Source organism: Grammomys surdaster, unplaced genomic scaffold, assembly GCF_004785775.1.
Source record: "Grammomys surdaster isolate TR1022 unplaced genomic scaffold, NIH_TR_1.0 126133, whole genome shotgun sequence".
Lineage (NCBI taxonomy): Eukaryota > Metazoa > Chordata > Mammalia > Rodentia > Muridae > Grammomys > Grammomys surdaster.
This window is the reverse complement of record NW_021620941.1, coordinates 1,109,557-1,130,268: the sequence shown is the minus strand read 5'-3', so window position 1 is coordinate 1,130,268 and position 20,712 is coordinate 1,109,557. Positions and strand designations below refer to the sequence as shown.

The following is a 20,712-nucleotide window of genomic DNA, read 5'->3' as shown; positions in this document are numbered from 1 at the left end:
CACGCACAGCTGCGTGTGTGTGTGTGCTCTGTGTGGTGTAATGCACACGCACAGCTGCGTGTGTGTGTATGCTCTGTGTGGTGTAATGCATACCACATGCATGTGAATGCAGGCATTCAGATCATCAGGAGTATATGGATGAATTAAGGATGTGTCTGCCTGTGTGCATGCCTAAGTGTGAGATTTGTGTTTAGTGTGTGCACACAGAGGTGTGACAGTGAAATTGTACATATGTAACTAGGTATAAGTATAGTGTATGTGCATGTAAATGTGTGAAAATGTGTGAGAATTGTGCATATGTGTGTGTGAGAACCTGTGACTATGCGTATGTACACATAAGACTGTGTACTACAGATAGACTGTATAATTGTGCACATGCGCACATAAGGCTACGTTACTCTGTGCGTGTGTACTTGTAAGAGCACACAGATGCACTGGAGGAGGAACCATCCTGAAGGACAATGGAAACCTGCAACTTTGAAACCTTTCTCACCACTCGATTTCCCTGTGTCTCCTCAGACCTCTAGTGCCAAGTCTTCCTGGATTCCTGATGGTGGCCCAAGAAGAATTGGGACATGGAGTACACGCTGCAGGTGAATTCCTGATGAGATCCTGATGGAGCATGGACACTTGGGACAGAGGGGCTGATGGGAGTCACAACCACACATGGCAGTAGGGTTCAAAATGTCCAAGGCCTGAGGCTGCACTGGTGCAATACTCTCAGATATCACTAGATGGAGCCATGCGCCCATCTCAAGACTTCCAACAGGACTCAGGCTTAGAGGTCCAGGACTCGCTGCAGGCCTAGCAGGCTCCCAGGTCTCCTCTAGCTGGCTTGGCCGAGTGCTCTGAGTGTCAGCTGACAAAAGAAGGGAGGGAGCAGGAGGAGAACACTTTGTAAGCCTGTGTATATACATCCAGAAATGCATAGTGTATAAGTGAATTATGAATGTGTCCACCTGTGTGCATGTGTCAGTGTGAGATTAGTGTTTAGTGTGCACACAGAGGCGTGGCTGTGTAATTATGTGTATGGAATGTATGCGTAGGGCAGGGGCCCCTGACTCCAGCTCCCTGGGCCCTGAGAGGCCTTGCTGAGGCCACACTCACCTTTCCAGCCCTGCAGACATTTCTTCACTAAACTCTGAGCTCTCACTACTGCCTGGAAAAGGAACACAGATCAGTGAGCATGGCAGCCTCCAAGAGAGGGGCCTGTTCTCCTGGGCTCCCAGTCACTGGGCCCCAGTCCCCAAGCTCACAGCATTCAGACCCCATGGGTCACAAAAGGACTTGAGTTTGTGTTGTTATGTCTGTCTCTTCTCTGGGGAGGTTCAAAGACCACTCAGGCCCACCACTGTCAAGAGCACCCTCCACTCCCTTCCCACTACCTACCCTCTGGCTTGTAAGGCCAGGGTCTTCACATTTGTCTGGACTGCCGTTTGCCTGCTGCCTCAGCACCTCTCCCGAGGGCATAGGCAGGGTGAACACTTCTGGGATAGAGACAGGTAGATGGATCTGCCTGCACAGAAGATGCAGGGAGACTGCAAGGAAGGGTCGGCACAGTCCCCTGCCCACAGAGTCACTGCTACAGCCTAAGCTGGGATCCTCTGCCTTCCTACTCTCTTCCAGGCCCACATTCTGGAGCTGAGTGTGGCCTGCTGGGCCTGAGTGGGACACCCTGGCTCACTAGGCCTGGTGTTAAATGAGCAGCACACTGCTTCCCTCCTGGCATGTGCATCTGTGGGCCTGGCCTCTGTATTGTCTTAGACTGTGTAGGCTCTAAAGTTCAGGACCCTCCCTGCCAGACAGATCTCAGGACTGAGTAGTGGAAAAGGGTAAAGGAAACACCTGGCCTGAGGTGTTTCCTGCTGTATGGGGGAGGGGCAGAGCAGGGGGCAGGATAGCACAACCTCCACCAGGGCACACGCTCTACCACTGTCTCAGAGCTCTCAAGAAGAAAATGTCTTGAGTTCTCTGACTTGATGAGCCAGAGCCAAACAATCTTGTGATCTCCCCTGGATGCTGGACAGCACAGCACCTGACTCACTCTCGAGAGCAGCAGCCCAGACTCAGGCACAGCTCAGAGTTTCCTGGATGTCAAACAGCTGCTCTGAGCTCAACTGCACATGCATGGAGCCTCCTCAGAACCCAGGTCCCATCCTAAACTAAAGATGAGGTCCATGAGTGGAGCCTACCAGGCTGAGGATCCATGCCCGTGAGTGCAGCGAAAGCTCCAGAAGAAGCCTGATTACCATTCCCTAGCTCAGGAGCCTGGACCACTTCCCTCAAGCCACAACTATGAGCCTAAAATGCAATGTCCACACTTCTTACACTTTGCCTGGGTCCAAACAGGATGACTTCTTCTGAAGACATAAGACAGATATTACACTTGTCACAAAATTTCTAAGAGGCAGCTGCCTTGTGCTAAAATTGTTCCTGACTCCCAGGACTGGCCTAACTTCACAAGGACATGTGATATGAGATGCCTACCTGGTGTTCTTGCTGCCTAGTTCTCCAAGCTCCTGGCCTTCTGCCCCGCTGTCTTCACCAGATCAAATACCAGCCCACCACCACTGCTAGGAGGACTCTGCTATTTAAAGCAGACAAACACACTGGAAGGCAAAGGCCATCAAGAGAGCACTGGGCTGGTGACAGCAATCATAGGATAGTGTCACCTGTCACAGATGACCTGAGATCTCTGAATGCAGTTCGGTGCTAACCTCAGCCCTAATATCAACATTTCTCTGCTGGCGACAGCAGCCCTGTCTCTCTAACTCCATGGGACAGGCTCTCTTCCTGCTGCTGTCCAGTAGGGTAATGCCATCCCTGAAGCTGACATCTTTGTCTTCCCTTCTGCCTCCTCTAGGTAAAGATAAGCACTCAGCAGGAAGCAATGGACCACCCACCTATTGCTCCAAGCAAGCTTTGGACTCCCTCTGGGACATAAATGCCACCAAGGTAGCATCTGGCCTCAGGGGGTTGAGGTGGACTCAAGTCTAGCATCCTTCTTCAACCTGACCATTTGGGGACCACCAGAAGGAGAAGGCCAACCCAGGGCTCTTCCTGCAGCTGAAGACTCTTGTAGGGAGCCATTCTTTAAGGGTGAGGGGCCACTGGGCACAGTACAGTGACACAGAGACAGACATGGAGCACAAACTGGGCCTGCTGCCCCTGCCTGTGTGCACAGGCCAGCGACGCTTACCTAGGGAGAGTCCGTTGGTGATGGCGGTGGAGGAGGTATGGGTGAGGCCCCTGCGGGGGCTGCGGGACTCTAGGACACTGTCGTCCAGCAGGTGCCTGGCCTTCTCCGATGGGAATGTTGCACTCTTACTTTCAACTACACTCAACTGACACATCAGACTGGAAAACGGAGAGGAAGAGAGAAGCAGAGCTCCTTATCCTGGGAGCACAGTGGCGTACTGGCCCCGGAAGCCAGAGCCAGGGACTTACTGCTGGAGACGCCTCTGCCCAGAGCCCATTGGTGGACCAGGCTCAGCTCCTTCTTGTGGTGTGACCTTGGGCAAGTCACATCCTTTTTCTGAGCCTCAACTTCTCCCTCTGTTAGTGGAGACTAATGCTGCTTGCCCTGCCTGTGTCCCAGGATGATGGTGAGGTTTGTGAGATAAGGCCATCCTGAGGAGTGACAGCTTTGTGACCCCTGCTAGACCTCCACTGAGCATGGCAGCAGCTGCTCAGAGGTTTGCATGGTTCAGTTGAGATGGTGACCATGGGTGTATGGCAATGTCTAGAGAAGAGGAGGCACCAGGGACCCAAAGCACTTTGTCCTGCTCTTGCCTCTGAGCTCCACAAGGACTAGCCAAGAGGGATGGCATTTGTGCCTTAGTGCTAGAATGCAGGTGGAAGGAAGGATGGAAGGAAGGGAGGGAGGAGGGGGAAGGACAAAGAGTGCCCCTTATTTGGGAACCTGTGACCAAAGCCCAAGAGATACAGGCATGGCTTTCCCCAGTCATGTCCCCATGGCTGAGGACCTATATGTGCCCCAGCTGGGGACTCCAAAGGGCCAGTGAACCAGCAGGTACTGAGACAACCCTGAGGATAGTCTCTGGTGTCTGCTGGACTCAGTTCTCCCTAAATAAGCTGTAAACCAGGTTCAGGCACATTTCTTCACTAGCTACTGAGCCTAGGTCCCTGCTGGTGGCACACAGACTGCAGCCTGTCACCCCTCTGCATTCCCAGGCTCATACAAGCCTTAGGAGAGTGTGTATACCAAGAACATCAAGAGCTTCCAAATGAGGATGGGGAAGGACCCAGACTTCCTTCACCCAAGAAGAGAGCTTCTCAGTCACCCACTTGTTGCCCAGGCTGTGGCTCTTCCTGTGTCTGGGGACTGGCGGTGTGGGGAGGCTGCTGGCCACAGATGCATCTGGACAGGTGGGTCTCCGGCGGAACCTGGCTGAGCTGGAGCCAGCAGAGGGGCCTATGAAAGGAGCAGAGAAAGAAATAGTTAGCAGGAGGCGTGGGGGTGACAGCAGGGCAGAGGCTCAGGGGCAACTGGGCTCCAAGTTTGTAGCATGGATCTTTCCCTAGTTGTTCTATGTAAGACAAGGCTCACGTGAAGCCTACAGCAGCTTTCCACCCATTAGCTACTAACCCTTCCCTCCTAACATCATCAACTCCCAGAGTGAAGGCCTGAGGTGCCCAGGTCCAGTTGCTGGGGAGCTCTGCCAGGTGGCTGGCTGATAACCCATCTGTAAGAACAGAACCAGAAGCATAACCTTAAGGCAAATGTCCTTCCTGGACTTCGCAAGCCCAGAGAGGTATATGGGAGCCCATGAGCTAGGCCAGTTGGACCTGCACCTATGCCTCTGCCCACACTTTGTCTCTGGCCAGGATTTGCATGTTGGCATTGGCTGCTCTGAGGTTCTGCCTCTCCATTACAGGTCTGGCCTGAAGAGTGGGCCATCCTTCGAGGCTGTGCCAGTGTGGTCACCAATCCCCAGGCTCTCAGTTGGCCCTGCAGTGCCCTGAGGAGGATCCTCTGGCCTACATTCTGGGACACAGGATGCCCCTGCTCCTGACAAAACAGCTGCTGTACAGAGCAAGAGAGGAATGAGCAGCACGTGGCTTTGTTTTGCTTCTTCCCTAAGAGAAAATTCCAGAGGGTGGAGCCCTTGTTTATCAGCAAGCATAGGAGGGTAGCTGGCCCCACTGCCTGAGTCACTGTGCTTCCCCCCCCACCTCCCGGAGTGGAAACCCAGAGGCCCTGGTGTTGAAGCAGGAATGACCATAGTGATAGTCAGGGCCGGCCACTGTACCACTGTACAAATCCTGAGGTATGACCCTTGTTTGCCCCGTTAGATGAGGAGAAGGCAGGCTTATAGATGTACTACACACTGGAGGGAGGATCCAAACCCAAGTGTGCAGCAGGCCTGTAGGCTGGGGAGGAGTGTCAGGGGTTCAGAGACAAGTGCTGGGCAGATGTCCTTGCGAGAGGAAAGAGAGGTCAGCATAGCGTCCACTGTGTATCAGTTGTGAGCAGCCCTCACAACATTCATGCCCAGCTTGCAGACACCAGCACACTTGGTATCAGGACGTGGGGAGCCCTAGAGCTGTACAAGGTCACATCGTAAGGAGGGGCTGAGCCTCCCAAGGTCACACTGTAAGGAGGGGCTGGGCCTGCCTGTAAGGCAGCCACGCAGCCACACTCGGCTGCGGCCTCCCTCATGGCCTCCCTTGGCCGCTCTGAGGACACTCGCCCCCACTTGGCTCCATGCAGCTCTCGCCTCCCAGCCCTGCTCATTCTCTGAGTTATCACAGCCTTTAAGAGTTGCCTTGGCTGCTTCCACTAAGCTCTGGATTCTCTCTCCAAGGCTAGGCCCGGATGCACCCCTTTCCTTTCTGCTTTGGAGCCCTGGGAGGCATGCCTGGCCTCAAATGCTCCTGAACCGGCTGGGGAGAGTGGGTGGGGGGCCCAGCGGAAGAGCCCTGGCCTCTTGGGCCTATGTCAGGGCTGCTGTTGCTCTCTGGGCTCAAGGTCTCAGCCCCCCTCCTCCCCCACATTCTCCTAGCATTGTTGACCAACAGCCTAGGTCTGACGTGGAAACAGAAGAATTTCTATTCGGCTGGGACCCAGATGAGAGGCCTCTGCCAGTAAGTGACACCCTCTGCTACCCAAAAGGTCTCATGTTCCTGCCCCTCCAAGCCTGGGGTGGCGCTCAAGTGACAGTGCCAAGACACGTGCCTTCTGAGCTGGGTGACTAGCACGCTTGTTGGTCATGTCTTCAGGCAGGGTAGGGGTGGTGGTACAGCAGAGTAGATATGGCATAGACAGCTGGAAAAACTGACCATGTGGCTTGACTATCTCAAAGGATTGCTCTATTTTTCCTCAGCATAAGTTTTCCATGAATAATCTTTAAAGCTCTTTAAGTGCCTGTTTCTTCAGCAGTTTTATGGGACCATATGAGAATTGACAGTTTCTGTAGGCAGCCAGATACGCTGAAAAAAAATCTGGTTTTCATTACAAGAAACCAACATACTGCCCAACAGACCACTCATTGATTGGAATAGGAAATGAAACAAAACAAACGCCCTTCTACTAACTGCCTTGGAGCGGCCAGGATCCCCGATAGTGTATGTGACAGAAAGGGACTCTGGTCCTGGAGGCAGGGAAGCCTGGGCTCTCATCTGTGTCTGTGCTTATGAGTTGAATGGCCTTGGGAGGTCACCTTTAAGCCCTGGATCTACATGGGGGATAAACCTGGTCTTTGTTGCTTCCCTACAAAGAGTTAAACATACAGTATCTCTCTTTTTGCCACAAGTGTTTAGGAAACCCAGACCTTGGGGCTGCCCCAGGCCTAATACTAGAGCTATGTCACAGACAGGAAAATTCATGATGCTTCACCTGCATGGGAGTAACAGTCAGCAGTCAAGAGGGAAGAGAGGGGCAACCAGGGAGCTCTACCCAGCAGGAACACACACTCTGATGGGGGGATAGTCGTGATCAATACTGGGAGCTCCACCCAGCAGGAACACACACTCTGATAGGGGGATAGTCGTGATCAATACTGGGAGCTCCACCCAGCAGGAACACACACTCTGATGGGGGGATAGTCGTGATCAATACTGCTTCCACTAACAGCATGACAGGGTCCAAACTGTGGCTAATGACACCCTCTAACGTTCACTTAGCATCTGCTCCCTGCTAGAACTAACGGTACACACTTTGTCCACTTGACATGTAAGTCTCACAATATCACAGAGCTTTTGGAAACATAGGGGATGGATCAGACAAGACTTCTGGAATGTTCGACATCCTGCCTGGTAAGAGACTGGCATAGGCAATGACACAGGTAGAAAGAACAGTATGTGCAAAGGCTCAGAGGGAAGACAGCAGGGCCCCAGCAGAGACTCAATCCCACAAAGTAAGGTCTGGTGATGTGCTCAGACTCACATGTTAGGAGGAGTAACTAGATGTAGTCATGACTGGAAGCTGTAGGTTTTGAGGGAGAGATATGTACAAGAAGTGTCTGGGGGTTGGCCAGGCAGGGAGGGAATGGAGAGCAACCCTCTGTGTAGAGTAGTGTGCACTTGGGGCACAGATCTGGGGGTACAGGGAGAAGTCCGGTGTGGGGTCAACATCTGGAGGCCACTGGGCAGATGGGAAAGGCTGAGAGGAGAGCCCACACCTTGGGCAAAGGAACCTCTTCTCAAGGATTCCTGGCCAGGCTCTGCTCTGGGCTAGCACTGTCCCATTCCAGCTGGCCTTTCCAAATCTCACACATTGGAAAGTATGGGAGGCAGCTGTGGCAGAGGGGAAAGTAGCAACTTGAAGTCACAAAACTTGGGTTCCAGTCCCACCCCTAGCCCCAGCTGGACAGGGGCTCCTGCCATCTCTTCCTTGGTGTGCTTTCCCTAGGCACTGCCACTGTGCCATCTGTATCTCTAGTCAGTGTGACTCTGAGCCTCCAGAGGCCAGGCTGGGCTGTCACCCAACTCGAGGGTTCCGTGTTCTCTGCTTTTCACCTGCTCCTGTGGAGAGCCCTCCTTTGAGAGTCAGAACTCGGCCCTTTTGGATCTGCAGAGCCATGCAGCTCTCTACAGTCTTTCTGTGGAAACTTCGCTATAGCCATGTCTCTAGCGGAGCCTGGGAGCCACTCATTTCTGTGCTCACACACATTCTGCTTCTCACACACAGCTCCCTCAGGTCTCACTGGGAGCCAGGATGTCTCTATGCACACAGTCCAGCTCATTTCCTTTGAGAAACACCACTCTCATCTCCGGGCTGAGGTGGCATAGTGCTCTTCTCACTGCCTCACAGGCCACAGAGTGGGGCTCTGAATGATCGGAAGCTCTTGGCACTCGAGGTTCTTGGGCCTCTGCAGAGCTATGCAACTGGACGGATCAGGCTGGAGTCTTGTGCTGCTGGCTTCCAGCCCTTGAGCTCTCTCAGACCACCCCATTCTGAACATGAGAAAGGTTTGCTGAGGGTGTTAGAGGGAGGAAGGCAGGCCTCACCTCTTGCCCAGGCTCTCTATTAATCAAGTATTTCAACGGTGTGACCACATAGACCACAGAGCCTTGAAAGATGTCTCCACACTAGGACCAGGGCACTGTGAGTTAGTGTCTCATTCAGCCCTGAGGATGTGAGGGTGACAGCAAACTAGGCCAGCGGTGGCCACAGGATGGTAAGCTGCACTCTCAGGTGTACTAGAATGGGGAGTTACCCTGGCCTCCTGTGGACGAGATGCTCTAGTAAGAAGACTTGTACAGCATGGAGGATTTGAGTGGATCTTAGCAGGAAGATGCTGGTGGGATGGTGGCTGGGGTGGGGTGGGGGGCTCAGAGGTACAGGTGTATATTTGTATCTGCCAAGGTTGAGGACACTCATGGACGTGTCCTGGAGAAAGGACAGCTTTATAACTGCCCACTGTTACAAGTGGGGCTGTGATTAGCAAGTTGAGGGATCTAGAGAACTGTTCAGTAAGGGAGAAGGCCATGCTGCTGCTCTGTTGCCACAGACGGCCAGGCCTGAAGCAGCCCAGTTGGATGTGGCAAGGGGACCGGACACAAGGTAAAGTTTGAGGTTCTGACTCTTACAAACACCTGTGTGACAAGGTATCTGTAGGAAACTGGGTATGGTGACCTATCTTCAGACCCAGCACTCAGAGGAGAGAGGAGGAAGAACAGGAGTTCAAGGCCATTCCAGGATACACAGGTGCAAGAATGTGTGTGTGTGTGTGTGTGTGTGTGTATGTGTGTGCTCGAGCGTGTGCACGCACACACACCCTATTTATAGGAAAGGCAGAGACATGCAGGTCTATATCATCCATGGCAGATCTTAATGCCCTGAACAAGTAGACAGGATAACAGGAACAGAGCCAGCCCTTATTGTACCCTTCATGCTCTATGTATTAAGACAGAGGTGACAGACCTGTCCTGATGCCAACCCATCAGCTGGCTCTGCCACTTTGGTGATGTGTGAACCTGGGTGAGCACTCCAGTATCTTTGCCTACAGTATGGGAGTGGGATAAGAGTAGCAAAGGGCACCTGTCTGCTGGGAGCCCGGGGACTCAGCAGGCAGGCCCTGGGTACACTCTAGTGAACACATGGGCAGACTTGGAAAGGTGCTCCGTCCAGGACAGCTACAGTGAAGCTGACAGACAGAGGGCTTTCCTTATGCAAACTGCCTAGCATGCTCCACAAAAGTCCTTGGCTGCTCCAGGGAATGGCAGGGCCTCTGACCATCTCTCCTTGGACATGGACCAGCCTCAGAGGAAGGCTGAGGTGAGACTGCCTGGCTTTGGAGGCTGGTTCACGGAGAAGTTACTTCACAGTTTTCTAGCTGCCCTCCCATTGTCTGCTCTGGGGACAGTCATCTCCCAAGCAGGAGCCTGCTGTCTTCTGGGGAAGCCTAGGCCACTTTAAGAGGCTGCAGCTGTGTCCTGCTGCTGTTGTTGTTTCACAACAGGTACCAGGCATGTGAGTAACAACCTCTCCAAGTAACTCCAGTCCCAGCCCTGCCTACCCTGATGCTGATTCACTGAACATAGTGGTATTTCTGCCCTAAGTTCTAAGGTGGCACTGGAGCTTGATCTATCTGTGGATCTTTGGGTCCTGGAGCTCAGGTGGCAGACTCACACTGTCTCTCATTTAGATGGCACCAGAGCCTGCCTGAGAGGGTCAGGAACTAACATTCCCAAGAGGCATTGTGCTGGTAGCAGCATTTCTTGAATAGCAGTTTCTGGAGCTCTTGCTAAAGCCCTGCAATATGAGCTAGGCTGGAGACTTCCTGTGCCAACAGCTCAGGGATGCTGCAGCCAGGCTCTGCATATAGGTCTGCTGACCTGGCAGCGGAGGAGCCCTTGCTACCAGGTAGTAAACATGAAGACAGAAAAGTGTGCAGGAGATCAACCTTTAGGTTGAGAGGGCAGAGACAGAGGCCAGGGTCAGGATTTTCCTGGGCTAAAAGCATGGCTCTGGAACCTTCAGAGGAAACCTGTCCCCAGGGGAAGACGTGTGGGGGAAGCCTGCAAGGTCTGGAACTGTCTTCACTAGCTCCAAGACATACACAAACATCACTTGCCCTCTGGGGGGCTGGGATGGGCAACATTATGAACATTACATGTGATTTTTTTCTCTCCAGGAAAATATTAGTTCATTTATATAAACATCATCCCACGGAGAGGGAAACTGGAAACGTGGCATCCCTGGCCATTTTTTTTCTCCACAGATCAAAAGCAGAGTTAGTTTCCTCCGTTTCCTTTCTCACTGCCTTCTTGTGGGGACAGACTGCCCACATGGCCATTTCCCCAGAGCAAAATGGGGGCAGCTCTTGGCAGGGTTCTGGGGCCATCAGAGGCCAAGAGAACAGCTGTAGCTCAGGCTGCTACTGATCTTAATCAAGGCTCCTGAGAAGATCATGGCTGCTGCTTCCTGTGCAGGGCTAAGCTCCCCCAGTCCCTGGAAGGAGCTGGTTAGAGAAGAGTCATAAATTGCCCCCCTCCACATACACACCAACTTGGTCTGTTCACACTGGCTTCTTTTTGGCTCCAAATGTGCCTGTCCTTGCCTACTTGGCTTTTGCAGCCTATCTCCCCAACTAAGACACAAGCTCCAGGAGGCTGAGGCCCCTGCCAGGTACCCAGTTCATAGCAAGTGCTTGTTACACACAGACCTGGAGCCTAAGAGCCCTGTGTAAATGAAGGTGCACAGCTAAAGGCTTTTCCTTGGCAAGTGTGGAGGTATCTAACTGCTGGGCACAGCTTTGAGCTGGAGCCTAGCCCCTCCTGAGGAGCAGAGGGAGGCCACGTTCCTCCCATTCTTGGGACTGCAAGAGGCACATTCCTGTCCCTCAGTCCTGTGGAGTTCCTGCCACGCAGCTCAATCTAAGTTCCAGAGTCCAGAAGGCTCCCTTGGAGCTGAGCCTCCGACCACCCTCTGTGGGAACCCTTATATGCCATGACCCACGCTGCAGCAGGGCTTCTTATCTTTCCTCTGACACTTCAAGGGGGAAACCTGAGTCACTGAATGGCTATGAGCTTTCTAGAAAGTCACTGGCTCTCTGGTGATCAACATAAACCCTGACATCCTGCTTTGGGGCTGAAGCCAGGGATTTAGAAAGTTGGTGAAAAACAGTCCTGTGAGCAGAGCTCCCTCTGCAGTGCAGGAACTGCTGGGCTCAGCACTTTTCTGGAAGGTTGTGCAGAGTCAGCAGACAGCCCACACTGGAGCTGCCCTCAAGGACAGGTGCCCACAGGGCCCAACAAGGAACTCTGAGGCTAGGGCTGAATGGGTGGCATCGGAGTCACCTACAAGTCTGTATGCCAGGCTCTAGGAATTCCACACCCAGCTCTGTCTCTCAGGGAGAAGACAGTGAGTACACAGATGACTGAGGGTTAGGCCATACCGGCTACTGCCACACAAGGGTATGATGTAGGGCCTACATCCCAAGGAACTAACTCCACAGCTGCACACACAGGCAAATACAGGAACATGTGGCCATATGTCATCCTACACAGACCGGGTGGGTTTGTTTGGGGTCTAGAGCTTGCTGGCCCAGTGAAATCAGACCCAACTGGGGTCTTGGGCAGTATCACTTAGCTAAAGCATGGAGGCTAGTTCAGTGATGGAATCACATTGACAACCACAACGTCATCACAGCTCCCCAATGAGAGGGGTCTGGGCTAGACTCTGCACAAGTTTCAGCAGCAACCCTGTGAGTAACGTATATACTGCACCCATTTTACAGGTAAGAGTGTGCAGTGCTAAGCATCTCAGAGAGCAGTTTGCTTGGGAAAGAGTTCTAGAATAGTGAAGATCAGGAAGTAGAAACCTGGCCAGAACCATAGCTCTCTGAACCACCATAGTCGATGGCCATTTGCCAGGGAAAGACAGTAGGCTTTTGAGGAGATAGTAGGAGATACTTAATACAGGAGTCTAGAAGATGTCATGAAAAACACAACTGTAAGCCAGGCAGTGGTGGCACACGCCTTTAATCCCAGCACTTGGGAGGCAGAGGCAGGTGGATTTCTGAGTTCGAGGCCATCCTGGTCTACCGAGTGAGTTCCAGGACAGCCCGGGCTACACAGAGAAACTCTGTCTCGAAAAACCAAAAAAAAAAAAAGAAAAAGAAAAGAAAAAGAAAAACACAACTGTAGATAGCACTAACTCAGCAGCCCTGCTAGTTCCAAGGGCAGCACCTTCCAAGGCTCTTGAGAAGGGGAGCCCAGAGGTACAAAGAACTCTAGCTTACCAGTCAGAGATAGCAGAGGCTGGCACAGACAAAAAGCCAAGGGCACATCCCAGAGACAGGACAGAGGCTATGCAGCAGGAAGCAGGGCTGGAAGGAAGCTGCCACAGAGCTTCCTGAGAGTTCTGTGGGCCTAGTCCTACCAACACACACCCCAGCCTGAAGTATGTTGAGGCTGACCTGAGTAGCCCAAGGCAGAGGGATGGCGTGACCCTGGGCAGTAGTTCCGACCTACTTCTTACTGAGCACTTGAACAGCATTTCAGTGCTGTCTTGTTGGGATGGAGATTTCAGTATCTCCATTTTATATACAAGGAAAACATGACCCAGAGGGACAAAGCTGCTTGGCTAATGTACAGTGGCTCAGAAGCCAAGTTAGAGTGATGGAGAGCTAGATCCAGGAGAACATGCTGCTAGAGGTCCCTCTAGCCTCTCCCCAGACAGCGATGCTGATCAGCCTCCAGCCCTAAGAGCTGGGTGCACAATGACTGGAGGGCCACTGTTATGGCAGTAACAACCAAGCAGCTGACACCAAGCATATTCTGACAGTGGATAGGTGTGGACAGAGCATAAGACAGGCCTATGCTCACCCCGGCATCATGACAACAAGGCTATGGAGGACCAGAAAGACAGACAAAGCTAGAGCCTCGCTCTGACAGCAGATTCCTAGGATCCCTCTGCTGGTGATAGAGTGCATTTCCCTCAGAGATGATAAATCTACTGTATCTGGTACATCCTGGCTACCCTCCCCACCTTTGGGGCATATAATCCCAAGGGTTGGGGCAGGCTGAAGGACCAGAGTTAAGGTGGTCTAGAGAAAGCTCGCCTTGCACATGCTTCTAAGTTGGGGAGCTAGTCTCTTGGGGTCCCACATTATCAGGAATCTGGCAGGGTGGTGGAAGGTGCTGTAAACAGGGATAGTTGAGCCTGCCACACAGTGAACCCAACTGTGTTCTTGGGCTCCATGTAGGGCCTGTCTTGGCACCTGTCTAGGCTGTGAGTAGTTTTGAACCATTTGAGGAGCTATGATACCTGCAAGATCTTCCTTGGAAGAGACTAGTCTTGGAGAGCTGCTTCCTGGTTCAATTCTGAGTGACAACCTGAAACCAAAGATTTTCACAAAGTCAGAGAGGCCTGGGTCTACCATGGGACAGGGGAGGGATGTTCAAGAGTATATCTGTCACAGAACTCAGGAATAGTATGAGATCTGCTTCGGGTTACAATTCTTCCTCCTACTGATGCCTCCCAAGGCCCTTGCTTGTTTACCCACAACTCTGTGACTGAAGCATGTTTTAGAGCCTAGGAAAGCGAGCAGAAAGGCCATGCAGCTTCCTCAGCCAAATTCATGGCACTGGTGGGTGGCAGGCAGGGATGCTAAGACGGAAAACAGGCTCCATAGGATCAGACTGGTAATGTGAGAGTATCTTTTTGTGGCATGGAGATGGCCCAGGGAGATGAAAGGAACCTCCTACCTCCTTGTGGGAAAGGGAATGCTAGGTGATCCTGGACCTTCCAGCCAGCAGGAAAGGAACCAACCTCCTCAGCTCCTCCGAATATGTGGAAGGAGAACTAGTGAAGAGTCTCTTAAATGGTATCAAGACAGTGGTCCAGCAACACCTCAGACCTTGTCTCACTGGAGGGAAGAGAAAATGAGTGACCCTCAGGTCACCTCAGGAGGTAGCTTCTGAGCAGAGGATGGCCTAGAAGAACATGAGCTAAGTTCAACAGAACCTGAACATCAAGGTGATGAGACAGGGGAAGCAGATGAAATGAGAAACTGTGACATGAAACCAAATCAGAAATGGAAACTAGAGCAGGCTGGCTGAACATCTCACAGGAAACAGACTACTTGAGGACTGCTGGAGGCTGAGGAGCCAATCACAACTGCTGGGAAGCAGCTCAAGGGGGAGGAGGAGGAGGAGGAAGGCAGAGAGCACCGAGCACAGGGGCCCTGGAAGGTGGAATCCAAGAATGGGTGTGGAAGAACTTGAAGGTTTAACCAGTTGGGTTGGTCTGCACTGGGGAAGGCATATTGTGGGGTCTAGGAGAGCTGGGAAAAACCCTCCTCTCAGAGGCTTTCTTGCTGAGCTTCTGAATTTCATGGACTTCAGCACCCACCTGGCAAAGCAAGAGGGAAAAACCCAGGCAGACATAGAACTCTTTAGCAGCAGCACACAGTGTCGGGCGGCCACCAAACCTACAGGCCTGGGAGAGAGCAGGAGACCAAGCTCAGCTCTCCAGGGGAGGGAGGGGCCAGCTAAGCAAGGGATAGATCTCAAACGATGGCATGGCATGGCGTGAGGGGACAACAGGTGTTAAGATTGGAATTACACACAGAATTGCAGGGATTATGGATCCTGAGCATGGCTTCCACGTTATGCACTCAGAGGGTGGGGTCCAAACATAACACAACTAAAACCTGGATGCGGGGAAGCCCAGGTGGGGGAAGCCCAGCTGCATCCTCTTTATAATCTGAGGCAGCTGGCAGTCACAGTAACGACCTGGTCACAGGAAACACCAAGACTCAGGCCTCTTCACGGTTTTCCTGGCTCATTTTATGAGTCTTAAAAAAAACTGTTTTAGGAATTTTTTTTTTAATTTTAACTTTTAATTATGTGCATGTGTGTGTAGGTGGCCGAGGAGGCCAGGAGAGGTTGTTGGACTCTCTGGAACTAGAGTTACAGGGAGATGTGCTGGCTGATGTGGGTGCTGGGAACTGTACCCTGTGTCATGTCAACTTGACACAAGTTAGAGTTATCTGAAAGGAGGGAACCTCAATTCAGACAATGCTTCCATAAGATCTGGATGTAAGAAATTTCCTTAATTAGTGATTGACAGGGGAGGGTCTAGCCCATTGTGGGTGAGGCCATCTTTGGGTTGGTAGAACTAGGTTCTATAAGAAGGCATGCAGAGCAAGCCATGGGAAGCAATCCAGTAAGCAACACCCCTCCACGGCCTCTGCATCAGTTCCTGCCTCCTGGTTCTGTGTGAGTTCCTGCCCTGACTTCCTTTGGTGATGGACAGCAATGTGGAAGTATGAGCTGAATAAACCCTCTCCTCCCCAGCTTGCTTCTCAGTCATGGTGTTTCACTGCAGCTATAGAAACCCTGAATAAGACAGGTCCCCTGAAGGAGGAGTAGGCCTCCTAACCACTGAGATCTCTCTGCTGCCCCAGGAAGTAGGATTTCCTGCAGTAAATAATAGTAACATAAAGAGTGATCATTCCCTTTTGTTTTAGTTTCCTTTTGTCTGGTTGAATTAAATGTAAGATGTTTAATTACAAATAGCAAGGAGAGTAGTATGATCCAATCAAGTAAATTCTGTCCTTGCGTTCCTCCAGTTACCCACCCTTTTCTACGTATAAAGCTCCCATGCACAGTCAAGTGTTCAAATCCCTTCATGCTGGCCATGCGTTTTAAGTGGTGGGATTGGGTCATTTTCCTAAAACTGATGCCAGACTAACATGGAGAAAGAGACGACACTGGCTGGGCCTCCTGGTAGAGAATTGACAGGGCAGATGCTGGCCACTGATACAAGGCAGAGCAAGGTCACTGATGTCCTCAGGTCCTGCATCCTTGGCATCTCACCTCTAGGTGAGAGCTGGCCACAGTGCTCAGTACTCTGGCAGAATTGCACACCCTGCCCTCGTCCTGCCACTTAGAAACAGGACCTCCTTAGAAAGAGGGCCTTCCATGCTAGGGGCAGGAAGGCAGCCCTCCTCCCTAGGTTTGCCCAGTTTGGTCCAACAAAGAGCCTTTATGAGCACCAGACTGGCTGTTGTTTAGCACAGAGGGGTGGGGGTGGGGGGCGGTGCTCCCCTTCTTCAGAATGGAAGGAGTAATTACTCATAATCTGCAGCTTGTCCAAGGATTGTCTCATGTTCACAAGTATTTATAGGCCATTTTTCTCCTTAAAGTGTATTAGTGTTAATGAAAAACTACTGTCTCTTTAATGGCAAGATTGGAACATGAATGGAAAACATTATACTAGAACGTAAGTGGGAATAATTTTGCACTCCAGGCCACTCTTCAGGAACAGCAAACGCTTTGTAAATAAAATGAGCTCTGTCTCTGATAGACACAGATTGAGCGTGACCTCTGGCCTGAATCTGTGCTCCCATCACCAGGAGCTAGCACACACCTCTGCACTGGTCTTCATTTTGATGGATGCTGAGACAGCAACAGCGAGGGCAGGATGTCTGTTTCCAAAGACGACTGGAGCCTCAAGTGAAGTGCTAAGAGAGGTCAGTCTCCAGGCCCCACCCTATGACCTGGATCCCAGCTAGAGCTCGGAGCCACTGCTGTTGCACTGGCCAGGTGGGGATGCCTGAACAACTGTTCCCAAATCTGTTAAGCGACTGGTGGCCATGGTTCTGGGTCACTTTAACATACTGAGATGACACAAGATCAGGCTTTCAACACAAGGCTGCAAGGGATTGAGCAGTAGCTAAGAGGACTCAGGGAAGCACAGTGCACAGAAGCGCCAGTGAGAGGGCATGTGAAAGAGAGTCTGTGACAGTGACACTCGGGTGGCCAATGAGCAATCACAAGATGGCTGAGATTTGTCTTAATGTAGGTCAGAGAAAGCACTGAGAAGAGAGTATGTCCAGCTAAGATGGACAGCCAGAGTTGACTTAAACCCTGCTCCTCCCTCAGACCCTGAGCCATGCAGGGTGCACACTCAGGTGCCACCAATGAAGGGAGAACTGCAGGCCAGAGCAGGGTAGACAGATGCGTTGGGCCTTGGGGTTTTTCTGGGAAGTACATCTAGTCATAGGAGCGTGGAGACTGTACCTGGGGCCCTTGGCTAGAGCCAGATGGAGAGTCCTGCAGAGAGCTGAGAGGCCCAAGGACTGCCTGTGTCATCCAGCTGTGAAACAGGACCTCGGAAAACACTGGCTTAAAGATATGACCAGCAGCCAGGCAGTGGTGGTGCACACCTTTAATCCCAGCACTTGGGAGGCAGAGGCAGGCGGATTTCTGAGTTCGAGGCCAGCCTGGTCTACAGAGTGAGTTCCAGGACAGCCAGGGCTATACAGAGAAACCCAGTCTCGAAAAACAAAAAAAAACAAAAAACAAAAAAAAAAAGACCAGCTGACCTTCTATCTCGCCAAGGATCCTCTTGAGAGCCTGCATCATGCATGGCTATGGAGCCCACATTGGTGTCTTAGGCCACATGGGAAGGTGAACATACTACCTTCTTCAGTTGTGGGGTGTGAGGGCTGTACAGACAACACTGTTCTGGGGCCTGTGGTGGTGGGCCATGGAAACTCTCAGGTCACTTCCCAGTCGCAGTAAGGACCAGGTCACCTGCAGGCACCTGGGTGCTAAGGACAACAGTGGACGGGCGGGCTACTCAGGATGGACGAGGACTTACTTGTAATTATCATCTTCTACAAACTTCTGGAGCTCCTCGATGTAGCGCACAGACTTCAGATACTTTTGTACATGTGGCAGGGTAGTGAGGTGATCTGCAAAAGTCAGAACAGGACTCAGAGACCTGACTGCCCCAGCCCAGGGAACACTGATACAGACACACCTGGGATCTTGAGGCTGGTTTACTGTCCTTGGGGCCAGGACCTAAAGGGAGGTCAGGTTTGAATACTGCTCTTGTGGAGAGTGACCTCAGCATTTGGCTGAGAGAAAGAGAGAGACGCTAAGGCTGGGAAAAGATAAAACCCTGGCCTTCAGAATACATCAGAATCATGTGTCTGTGCCCAAATAGATTTCCAGTGATAGCACTGGGTTGTCTCCTTCTGTGTGCCATGAATGCATGGCCACTCAGTCAGTATGCAAGTCCATCCCAGAAGGGAGGCTCTGCACTAGGTGACAGACATCTGTTCCAGCCTTCACTTTGGCTTGTGTTGGAGTGATGGCAGCAGTGGGCGAAGGTCCTGTCACTGACAGGAGGCAAGGCAAGGCTCTACTCAAGCCTGTGAGGCTGTGTCACTGGCTTCCTGGAGCGACTGGGCCGAGCCACTTTATTCTCCTTAGCCACTTCCCTGTCACTGCACTGCTGAGAAGAGGGGCAGCCATGAAAGGAGAGAGGCTGTGGGGATGGAGAAGTCCTGGTGAGCAGTAGGGGCCTCAGTCTTCAGGCTCCTCTAAGTCCTTTTTGCTGTCATCATCTCTGACATGAGGACAATGACATCTGTGTCTGAACTGGTGACAGCTCACACAAGTCCAGAGCATTGTGACACAAGTGTACTTCTAGGTATGGCTTTGTTTTCATGTGTGAGCAATCTATGGGGAAGAGGAAGTGACCTTTCAAGACAAGATGGGCACTGAGACTTGCTCCCTGGTGTGACACCGAGGCTGAGTCTGTGGCTGCTTTGCTGGTCTACAGACAACGGTGAGGGTGTCTGAAGGGAGAGGAGTTGCCTTACGTTGTGGACCTATCTTGCCCTGAGATGTGGTGACCCATGGCTTTCCTGTGTTCCTCCCGAGCAGAAGTGGCCGGCTGTCTCACACCCTGTGTGACAGACAGGACTCTCTTTTCTCACCCCCGTCTGGTGCACTCAGACTTTTATTCCTTTACCCTGCTGTGAGAGCCGGCTTACAGCTCTGCTCCTCACTTTCCCCGTCACTGCAAACCCCTGCCCGGATCGAGTCGCTGTTCCTTCTCACAAAGTACTAGGGCACCTGACTCATAGTCTTGTGTAAAATCGGTGCTGTGGATGGCATTTTGACTTCCAGCTATAGGAAGTCTCCAGTGGGCCTCTCTATGCATTCTAGGCACCTACTGTCCTGCTCCGCCTCTGCCATCTGGCCATATGCAGCAAACCTGCCCAGTTGCTTACCAAATCATCACCCCATTCCATTTAGGCCCACAGATAGATGACCTGGCCAACCTCCTGCAGCAGAAGTGATATGTGCCCTTTGCAAGTCTGGCCGACAAACCACCCTTGTCTGCTTCTTTCTTGTCTCTGCTAGCCTAGTGCAGAGCTTATGGGGGGATCCAAATGGAAGAGCCACAGGTAGAAGGAATCTGGACCCAAATCCACTTGAAGAAGAGCTGTCTGAGAGCTTCCCACCAGGATCCTCATGGATAAACGACTCAGAGCCAGTCAGACCTGGGACACGCCACTCACGGGACAGTCAAACTGTGTTCCCCATGTGTAACTAAGGAATAGAGTATCTGGTTTGCAGTCTTTGGAAATGCATAAAAGGCCTAGCCCAGGTCTAAAGCTCAAGACATCCCAATGGGGCTTTGTGGGGCTAACCTGATTCTTGAAACTTTCTGGCCAACATGCTGGATCCAGACTGCAACAATGCAAGCTTTTATAATCCTAGCAGTAAGGTACTAACCATAGCTGCAGGAAACTTGTAAATCGGCAATGATTCGGAGGATGTTGTTCATCTGGTTGGATCTTTGTTCGTTTTCCATGATGCTGCCAGAGGCAGGGTATGCAGAATCAATGTAGATCAAGTCCAGAAGGTAGATTCCTAGGATTAAAGAAGATACTGGGTTACAGTAGGGCACATTACAAATCCTAGAGTTAAATAGTCTCCTCAGCAAGAAGGTATAGAGGGCAACGTGTAGAAATGGAACATACTATCTGGACTTGAATTCTAACTACCTCATTCTTTGTGTTCAACTATACATCAAACGTTTGAGCAACAACCAAAATGGATAACATTCTGGCAGACTCTAGCCTGTCTAATTTGCATAATCTTCAGCAAGGTTTTATACCTATAATCCAAATGGAAAGTAACAGCCTAAGCTGTCATGCCCAGGAGAACAGCTTTTGTGGATTTTAATTATTTACTTAGCTATGTGTTTATCCGTCCCTGCACATGTGTATACATTCATACAATTGTGAATTAAATAAGGAACAGAAGAAGTTAAGAATGAGATATTTCTCTATACAAACAAAACAAAACCCCAAAAAAACAGTGGTAGGCAGATTTCTTCTGGGATGCTTACCAAGAAATAAGATGTGATGCAAAACGGGAACTCTGATGGCCAGTGACGAGCAGGGAGGGGTTGGGAATGGGAGTTCCCAG

The 20,712-nt window shown here is 51.5% G+C and overlaps 1 protein-coding gene across 3 annotated transcripts in view; it reads right to left on the bottom strand.

Moving 5' to 3' along the window:
* Ralgps1 (Ral GEF with PH domain and SH3 binding motif 1) overlaps nt 1–20,712 on the bottom strand; it is a 239,370-nt gene that overhangs the window by 20,255 nt on the left and 198,403 nt on the right. For 2 of the 3 annotated variants that reach the window (XM_028757104.1, XM_028757105.1), the window contains exons 9-14: nt 20,014–20,151; nt 18,083–18,176; nt 13,739–13,806; nt 4,309–4,435; nt 3,200–3,357; nt 1,108–1,159 (exon numbers count right to left, since the gene is read on the bottom strand). In XM_028757104.1, the coding sequence (XP_028612937.1) occupies nt 1,108–1,159; nt 3,200–3,357; nt 4,309–4,435; nt 13,739–13,806; nt 18,083–18,176; nt 20,014–20,151 (637 nt within the window). The remainder of the gene's footprint in view (nt 1–1,107; nt 1,160–3,199; nt 3,358–4,308; nt 4,436–13,738; nt 13,807–18,082; nt 18,177–20,013; nt 20,152–20,712) is intronic. The other variant, XM_028757106.1, reaches the window with a different exon arrangement.